Genomic DNA, 10,282 nt, shown 5'->3' with positions numbered 1-10,282 from the left:
CAGTTTATTAAATTATAATTAATTATTATGTTCATTACTTTTAATCTCACAGAACAGTAAAACCACATTAGAAAATAATTATAAAACGTTTAATCTCTGGTAGTATAACCATTAACCACGATTAAAGATATTATATACAAGTTTTCTCAACGATCCTATTGGCGATTGAAAACTTATCAATTATCTGGCCGGCGGGGGGTGGATCTGTAACGGGGAACATGTAAAATAACATATCAAAGTGTATTATAAATACACCTTGACTGTAGGTATTATTGGTATCAAAAGCAGATAACCGTGGTAAGTTATTATGGCGTTATGATATTATATATATATTTAACATATTTAAACCACAACGAGCGCTAGTGATCGAGGGTCTCAGCTGTTTCGGATAGTTGGTTCAACAGTCATCATATAGCACTATTCGTTATAGGCCGATGTTTAACCTGTATATCTTAAATCGTGATCACAATTCACTTATCAGTATAAGATATCACAAATCCCAACTCTTATTATTTATTGACTAAAGTATGGGAATTGCGAATACTATTCGCCGAATAGAATACTAGCATTGTTGCATACTTGCTGCAGTTTATACTCACTAGTCACTTTGAATAGTTGGAAGGAGCGCTGCCCAATTACTGTATTACTAGTCTAAACTACGTATTGATGTAGTCTACGTTCTTCGTTGTAGATTAGATGTACTGTAAGACTTCATCGTCCTCAATAGTTTATAATTATATTTCTATAGCTTTCGAAGTGCATTAAACAAAAAAAAAAATAAACTTTATTTCGCGCCATGACTTTAAAATTAATTTTTGTTATTAAATATTCACATACTTTGTCTGTTGTTACTGCTTTTTAAAAACATAGTGTTATAATGGAATCTGTAGTTAGTTGGAATCCGCGAGAAGTGTCCATTTGGCTGGAGAAAAAGGGTCATAGTAAATATTCTCGAATACTTACTGAAGATCATTGCATTGATGGCCGTGCTCTTTTACTCATTAATGAAGCTGACTTAAAAAGTCCACCTATAAGTATTAATGTATGATTTCTTTGTTTCACATTTTATTATTTAAAATTACATAATAGCTACTTAATAATTGATTATTATTCAACATTTAGGTCTTAGGTGATATAAAAAGATTAATGTTGGATATTCGTCAGTTAAAAGTAGAAAATCGACAGACACTTTTGCAACTTGGATTTGATCCTATATCGCTACTTACAAAACCTGTATGTAGTTGCACATGTTTATGGAACTCAATTCCGACCAGATGTAAGTGTCATGAATTCATTATTATTTTTAATTTATTATTAACCTTTAAAATTAATTTATTATTAATGATTCCCATTGTGTAATTTTCTAATATTATAACTATTCTATTCTATTATTTATGTTAAAATGGTGACAAATCATTGCTTATCTAAACAATTCTGAACAGAAATGGTGTTTCAACCTTTATTTTAAAATACATTTATTATTTATTTATTTTTCTATTATTTATTAGCTTTGGCACCCCGAATCCCATGATTATGTTAAATAATAATTAAAAATATTACACATGTATCATATCATGCGCAGGATAGACTATCGGACTTATCAATTATCCACTTCGAATAAGATAGGTTGGTAGCTCGGTTGGTAGTCTTTAATAATGAAACTATTTTAAACAAATATGATGAAAAACAAGTCCATTGTAATTACATTTAATCCCAATCCATTACATTGACCATCTCGACATCTACTGTATAGTAGAGTGATACCCACTTGCCTACTTTTTTAACATTAAAGTTATGTCCTTACCTCAATAGTATAGAATCTTGGTGACTCAACTAGCAGTAAGCATTTGTAAATTCAGTCTATTTTCATTTCTTTCTGCTATGATCACACTATAGTTAGTATTCAATGTGCCACTCAAAAATACAACAATTACTATATAATATTACTAGGAAATCACAGGCCCTGATTCCAGGCAGGGATAATGTCTGTCACACTAAAATATTTACGGTATACAAAACTTTAAATGTTCGTTTTTCCAAGTTGTGTTTACTATAACTTTCACATTTTAAATTATAAAAATAAAACATTTCTTACCTACATAGTAAATTTTTATTATTTTGAGTTAAAAAAGTTAGAAAGAATACTATTATTTTTTAACATAAATATTTAATTACCTACCAACTAATTCTTTACAGATTTAATTTCCATAATAAATAAATAATTAATATTATGATACAGATATTACATAACTGATTAGTGAGTTATTGGGATTAGAAGTTTAATTATTATAAACAGTATAAATAAAAATATTTTGCTTCAATGACCCTTGCAGTTTCATAATAGCCTAGCATGAAGTTATTTTTACTAATTGAATCATCTGAAGATGTGATTAATTGTGTACGTACTATGGTCATCAAAGGCATATAGACGTAAAATCAAAATTTAAAATGTTCAATAGTTGTCAATTATCACATCATTAAGGATGTACACATAGAACTATCATTTATCTAAAAGCAATTTTAACCCAACGTTAGTCGTGCCAGTGTATACTGTGTATATTAACCTAATTGCGAGTTTACCACAACTGTATATTATGTTATTATAGATGCATTACTTTTGACTGCGTTATAATTTTCAAGAATTCAAAACTTGTTTTATTAATTTTTATTCATATCCTGTTTTATTTAAACTAGTTAATATTTCATACAATGACAAAAAAATTAAATCTGTTACAAAAAGTAACTCCTTTATCCATTATCAAATGGATAATATTTAAAAAAAATAGCAATGTACTTACAAGCTTTATTTAAGTTTATAGGTATACCCATGGCAGTCAATTTGCGGGGCCTAAAATATTATTAATATAATAATATTGATAAATTACTAAGCCTATAAATATAGTAAGCACCTAATACAACATGAAAAAAGGTGGACAAGTGGGTACCGCTCTGCTGTACAGTGGGTGTCAAGCAAGTCATTGTAATGGATGTGTTATATTTAAATTACATTGATAAATTATTGTAAACGAAAAAATATTCTGAGTGATAAAACTATCAGCTTAGCACACTTGTATAAATAATCAAATTTAGTAGTTAAAAAAAATTAACAAAAATCGAAAACGTGATTTTCCGGGGAACTTTTTTAGTTTGATAGAGGTACAAAAACTTGTTGGAAACCTTCTATTAAAATTTCTTATGTTAGCTATGAAAAGAAAAACTTTTATGAATTTTGTTAAAAATTTAACTTTATAAGCATATAACAAATAATTGAGCCTATGTACTTTTAAACTTCCATTTATGAAAATTATAAGGAACCTATCATTAAATTTTCAAGATTTTTTACTAAATGAAAAAGATTTTATCGAGGATAATATTAAAAAAATTCAGAAAAATAGAAAAATTTCTCAGAGGCTTAAGGCTATAACTAATTCAAAAATAGTCAAAATATTGAGAAAATGTTTTATTGAAAATTCTAATATAAATATTTGTTGTAAATTTCAAGGTTCTACAGTTAGGTAATAATGTTTGATATACACTAAAAAAATAAAATCGATTTTTTTCAAAAATTGGTTTTTCTATAAAAGTCACCTAATTTCTTGTTTTTCTCAACGCTTTCTGAGACTACTAGACATTTTTAATTTTGATTTCCCAAAAATACCAACTAGTTTCACTTTTCTATCAGTAAAAAGGCTGATCTCGAAAATCGGAGCACTCTTACTACCCAAAATCCGCCTTACAAAACAGAAAAAAAAACAACATTGTAAATTCAATACATTTTTTCGCACCTCAGAATCTAATATATTATAAATTAACCTTCCTGTGTCTTAAATTAGCAAATGTGTCAATAAAAATTGAAATATAAATATAAATTTTGGTTGGTTAGCATTTTTTTTCTGTAAATATTATACGCTTTGAAGATTTTTATCTAAGATTTTCAACTTTAAAAATTGAATTTTTATCATATTAGCTCGTTTAAAATGCAAAACATTTATTTGACGACTGACGTCAATTAATATAAGTATGTATAGCCCGGACAGAATTTTGTAATGATAATATTATAATAGTATTATAATAACCTTATACTAATATTATTCGTTATTATAATGTTATAATAATATTATTAATCAAAAAAATGCTGTCTGGGAGCCTGTATAGGTAGTAAAAATTACAGCAATTGAAGGTATAAAAATATATAAATGATAATTTTTTTTTCTCATTAACTTGACTTTTTTATTGTATCTACAAAAGCGAGGCCTGTCCAACTGGTGAAGGCGTGGGGCCCAGGACGTAGGCTCTGTTCGTCCTGCCCTAAGGACGGCCCTGGGTATACCTATTATGAATAATATCTCATTTTTATCTTAGTTTAATCTATATAATTTAAGTACCTAATTAAATGTATTTAGAATATTATTATATTATTTTTAAAAACGTTAATAAAATGTGTATTGAGTATCAATGATTAAAATATAATATATAGGTTTAGTAGGTATATGTTTTATTAAAGATGTAAAAGAAAAAGCCATCATTTTGACCATAGCACAACTAACACCGTGGTAAAGCTACGACATATTTGATATAGTGTCATAGGACACTCCTTATTCTCATTATACTACTTCCTACTATTGTTCATCTTATTTGCTTATTGTTTATATACATATAGATTGTACATTTTTCTATTTTATTAAATAAATAAAGCTAAAAAAATCTGAATATATTTACTTATACTAAATTATACTTATACAAAGTTATAAATAAAATAAAATAATATTTTTTAATTTTCTACAAGTGTATTGACGAAAATTGTACCCTATTGTGTTATCTAATATACTACAATTCCTTAATATAATCAAAAATTTCACAGTAAACAGCCTTATAACTATTATTTTTTTAAATTTTAGTATAGAATTTAATCTTTAAAATCAATTGCTTAATAATTTATGACACAGATCTTATTTCAACTGTATTTTATATGTTAGAGATGAAGATTGTATTATTACCTTTACTGTTTTTTTCTGAGATAAACTATAATAAGTCATATAATAATGATTTGAATAATTGTATATATTTAATGTAATAACTAATGAGGTATTATATATTTTAAGTTAATTCCTATCTAAATTATTTGTTTTTAAATAATTTATAGTTAAATGGGAGTAAGCTAAAATATTTTTTAATTTCTATATTAGATAAACAATTTAACATTTGTGACCTTGATTATTTATAAAATCAGTTTAACGTTAATCTACATTGATTCACTTCTTTTGGTTGCCACACTATAGATTATAGGTCATAAGTACTATTATAATATAACCAACAATAACCAAATTTAGATTACCTAAGGATGTTTGACCATTTGTTGAAGGCAGCTTGTAAAACGTTTGGTAGTTTTAAAGTATGTGTACTTAAATATTAATAGCATACTATTTATTATTTACAAATCGATAAAAAAAAAAAAAAATGCTATCAGTTTATATGAGTTAAAGTAGCTAATCTTAAGAAACAAAATGAACTTTCGGTATTAGTTCATAGTTGTATTATTATTTATTACTCATTATAGATGAATACTTAAAGTAATTAATAAGTTTTTTAAAGATAATAAACTTAGATAAACATGGTTGTTAATTGAAAAAATGGGATTATATGTATTTATTTTAAATAACAACAGTATGCAATATTGATAAAATGTAAATTAATTTATAGTTATTATATTAAAGATTCTTATTATTAAATTTTTCCTTTATCTTTTATATTATTTTTAGTTCTTCTGGGTCCTCTTTTTCTTTCTTATTACATATTTGTGCTCTCTATTTTTGTGCTAATGTGTGCTTTTTTTGTCTTGTATGACTATTTAAAGTATGCATTGAATCATTTTTATATATTTCTCAGGGTTTGTGTCCAATTTTTTATTTCTTTGCTGCTGTTTTACTAACGGTTCTAAGAAGTTGTGAATTGAAGCGAAGTGGGAATTAATAAATAGAGAAGCTCAATCACATTTTAAAAACGGCTTTCCAAATACACAAAGTTATTTAACACAGACCCCAAGGGTCAATAATATAAAATAATAATAATATATATAACCATGTGACATGTAAGTGAATTAGAATTTATATTCACCTTATTTTTCGACATTTTTCCCAGTATTAGTTTACTTAAAGGACCATCCAAGGAAAAATAGATAAAAGCTAAATCGTTAGTATTTGGTATAATTAAAAATTGGTTACCGTTAAAAATATTATCCATCACTCCGTTTAATCCATAGACATATATGTGTATATGTGTATATATATATTAATATGTCTATGGACTATGGTTTAATCGTTATCGTCGTTTTAAAATGACGCGTGACGTCACAGGTTCCATCGGTCGGCCGCCCGCCTATTGCAATACGCGCATTTCCTCGACGCATCGTTAGTCATTTATTTATATATTAACTTATAAATTATAATACTCAAAAGTCAAAATAAAAAGTGGTTTTCATATTACAAAACCTTAGACATATTCCTACAACCTGATATAATAATGAAATAATAAATATTAAACTATTAAAGATAGAAAACATTTAATTTATACGTCTTTTCGTTTATTTCTATTTTACAATTATTTCACCAGCCCGTCATGTTAAATAATATCTGCCACTGTTGGTATAATAATATTATTATTATTATTATTAAGTATGATTGTATGAACAAACGAAAAGATGTATAAATTATGAATAAAATATACGTTTTCTACGTTTAATATTTATTTTTTCAAGAGAATGTTGGTGTCAGGTTGTAGGAAAATATCTAAGGTTTTGTAATATGAAAACCGCTTTTTATTTTGAGTATTATAAGTTAATATATAAATAAATGACTAACGATGCGTCGAGGAAATACGTGTATTGCAATAGGCGGGCGGCTGACCGATGGAACCTGTGACGTCACGCGTCATTTTAAAACGATGATATGAACCGAACGGAGCGAAGTCATAGATAATATAAGAATGGATAGGACATGCCTATACCAGTTCCATATGGGGCCCGTGTGCTTTTTTGGGGAAGAGAGAACGTAAAAAGAGAAGGACGATATGGGGCTTTTTAAGGTTATGTGCAAAACTATTTTATTAAATAATAATGAATAAACATGATAGTCAGTTATATTTATATATTTGTCAGTTTGTATTTTGACTGTTTTGCCACCTGTACCTGGAAAATGGAAATTGGAAAATAATATTTTAACAAAATAAAATTATGTTATTTAATATTTATTATTATTTATCAATTATCACATCAATATTCGCCCCATATAACCTTAAAATAGTATCACAAAATTTTCATGTGAAAGTTCTTATGTCCTATCCATTCTTTATATTATCTATCAGCGAAGTAATCAGAAACTATTTTTACCAAAATTCATAATTGTTTTCATTCTACAATATTTCATAATAATATTTTTTTTTAATTTTCCCTTAGATAGTCCTTAAAGATTTTGTTAAAATACTTACAATTAGTCACTTAAAAAAGACATTTATTATTATTATTATTCGCATTTTGATAACAATAATACGTTTTTATTAAATATTAAATAATAATATGTTTGAACGTTTCAGTAGGAAATAATAAAAATTATAATTATCAAAGATTATATTATCTTAATTTGTGGTTCAGACACATAATATGTCAATTGACAACACTATACTCTATTCAGAATAAGGTTGAACCACTCGACCAACCAAAACATGTTTTTTCTGCCTATCCCCACCACAATCCGGACTTCGGTGAGAGCGTTAGCATAGGCGCCCGACGACGGCTGTTGATGACTGTCGGCCAATCACAGAACGCGTAGTCATCGAATGAGAGGTCAGGCACTGTTCGGCGGCTCAGTCTGCATGTGCAAAGCGGTTCAATCTTATTCTGAATAGAGTATAGTCCACAGATATTTGATAACACAAAAGGGAATAATTCTAGTTTGGAACTTGTGCGATTTTTAAAATTTTTTTTTCATAACGTCCTAGGTAGTTTTTGATGAAAAAAATTAAGTAGACATCAGAATTTTGTCGGTCGGACTTAGTTCTTAGTTATAGTGAATTGAAGTATTGAAATTCTTAATGGCTGAAGCAGGCTATAGACAATTCATGCTAATTTTCGCCGGGTGTATATGTGCTTTTAACAAATTTATTTTAACTCCGATAGAAGACCTACCCAAAGTGGTTTTACCTAACAAGTCTGAAGATGTTTTTGATTTTAATGTCCGAGCAAACAACCATACCATGTGAATATTTGCATCTAATAATTAAAAAAAAAATTTGCTTGGAGTTTAAATTAGAATTGTTTCACAAACTAAAATAGAAATAGCAAGGTATTACGTTATTGCCATTAGACATATCTAAACCATGGAAAAGATATAAAATTTTTTTTGAAAAAGTGGAAAATTTATTAGGTTGGTACATATATCATTAACAACAAATTATTTAAATCTACTCCACATTTTAGTAAATATTATTTCGGGTATTAGATTATGCCACCCCCCTGCCCAAGTAAAAAATATTGTTGGATAAAATAAATTTTTTTGATTATATAGAACAAGAAGTTAGTAGCGAACACTATGATAATCAATTTTCTTTATTCAATGTATACATTGACATATCAGTTATAATATTATACTATGTATAAATGTATAATAGACACGGAAAATCAAGAGTAGACATGTCCACCTTTACCCCCCTAATTTACGCTCTTGATGGCACCATTTAAATAAAAAAAAGTGGGTAAGTGGGTGTCGCTCTGCTGTACAGTAGGTTAGAAGTGGGTCACTGTATAATGGACAGTATTAAATTTGAATTCAATGATATAATATCACTGTATAAGACAAACGATTCTGAGCGAAAACGGTCAGTCAGGCTATGATATTACTAAGTATATTTGATGACATTTTTGTTATTTTATTGTTAATTATTGTTGATAAAGTAATTTATATGTAAGTATATAACCTATTTATGTGGAACCTTGTTTTAAATTTTCAATCCTTAGATATAAAATTTGAACATTTTATAAACTTTTAACTACAAAATTATTATGTAATTATTACATTTTAAATTTGATAAATGTTGTCAAAATTCGAACTTTAAATCCTTATAAAAAAAAATTGTGCCTGTGTATTTATTTTTCTACTGCTGTTATAACAATATATCCGGAGCCTTGCATTATATTTTCACGCTTTTTTACCCAACAAATAAAATTTTATCGATATTTATAGAAAAAAAACAAAAAAAAATTGAAAACTGACAATGTCCGTAAAGTAAACAGCTCAAAAAAAGTCAAAATATTTTAGAAATTGTATGGTGTATAGCAAATGAAAAAATAAACATTCAGTGAAATTTTCATGTATCTACAGTTATTCGTTTTTGAATAACAATAAAATAACAAAACCGCTACATGAGAAATCGAGTGAATATCCAATATTGTAAAAATATGAACTTCAAACGCTCATATAAATTTAATTTGATTTGCTTGTAGACATTTTTTTTTTTATAAAGGTAGACAAACTTATGAATAATCTTATATTACATTTTCAAATCTTAGATTTAAAAAGAAAAATTTTTATGTATTCTCAACTCAAAATAATTTCCTAATTTTCGTGATTTTTCCGTATTTTGTCAAGATTTGAACTTTAAATACTATTAAAAAAAAACCATGACTAAGGATTTTTAAGAATTTTCAAATGTCATTGTAACAATATAGTAGGAGCCTTTTATTAAATTTCCAAGCTTTTTTACCTAACAAATAAAGTTTTATTGACATTCAAAGAAAAAAAGTCTGATAAAATTGAAAACTAAAAATGTTTCTAAACAGTGCAAAACAAATCTTAATATTTTGAAAATTTTATCGTGTGTAGAAAATGCAAATATAAACGACCAGTGAAAATGTCATGTATATACGCTCATGGTTTATTTGTTTTAGAGTTACACCAAAAACCAAAATCGATCTTGTAAAAAACCAATTTTGCGTAAAAATTCCCGTTTTTCCTTAATTTTTATGTTGATTTTCCCGGTGCTTTTGAAATCTATTGGGAATTTTAAATTTGACCTCCCGAATGCACGTACTAGATTTACTTTCCTATCGAACAAGATACTGTTGAAGAAAATCGAAGCAGTTTTACTGCCCCAAACCCATAGGCGCAAATAGCGTTTGAGATTTGGGGAGGCTAATAGGTAATAGGTAATAAAGCCTTACTTTGATAATATTGAATAAGCTTAAAACAAAATGTAGGAAATGTTTGGGAGGGCCATGGATATTTTTGGGGGG

The 10,282-nt window shown here is 27.1% G+C and overlaps 1 protein-coding gene across 1 annotated transcript; it reads left to right on the top strand.

The window, feature by feature from the left end:
* Positions 1–447: 447 nt before the first annotated feature.
* Positions 448–10,024, top strand: LOC103311905 (sphingomyelin synthase-related protein 1). Its single transcript, XM_029488198.1, has 4 exons — positions 448–1,042; positions 1,123–1,276; positions 4,520–4,523; positions 10,004–10,024. The coding sequence occupies exons 1-4, from the start codon at positions 878–880 to the stop codon at positions 10,005–10,007; spliced, it is 327 nt and encodes a 108-aa protein (XP_029344058.1). The 5' UTR covers positions 448–877; the 3' UTR covers positions 10,008–10,024.
* The last annotated feature ends 258 nt before the right edge of the window (positions 10,025–10,282 follow it).

The sequence above is a fragment of the Acyrthosiphon pisum genome, chromosome A1 (genome assembly GCF_005508785.2).
Source record: "Acyrthosiphon pisum isolate AL4f chromosome A1, pea_aphid_22Mar2018_4r6ur, whole genome shotgun sequence".
NCBI lineage: Eukaryota > Metazoa > Arthropoda > Insecta > Hemiptera > Aphididae > Acyrthosiphon > Acyrthosiphon pisum.
The sequence above is the reverse complement of the archived record's forward strand: the minus strand, read 5'-3'. Positions and strand labels throughout refer to the sequence as shown.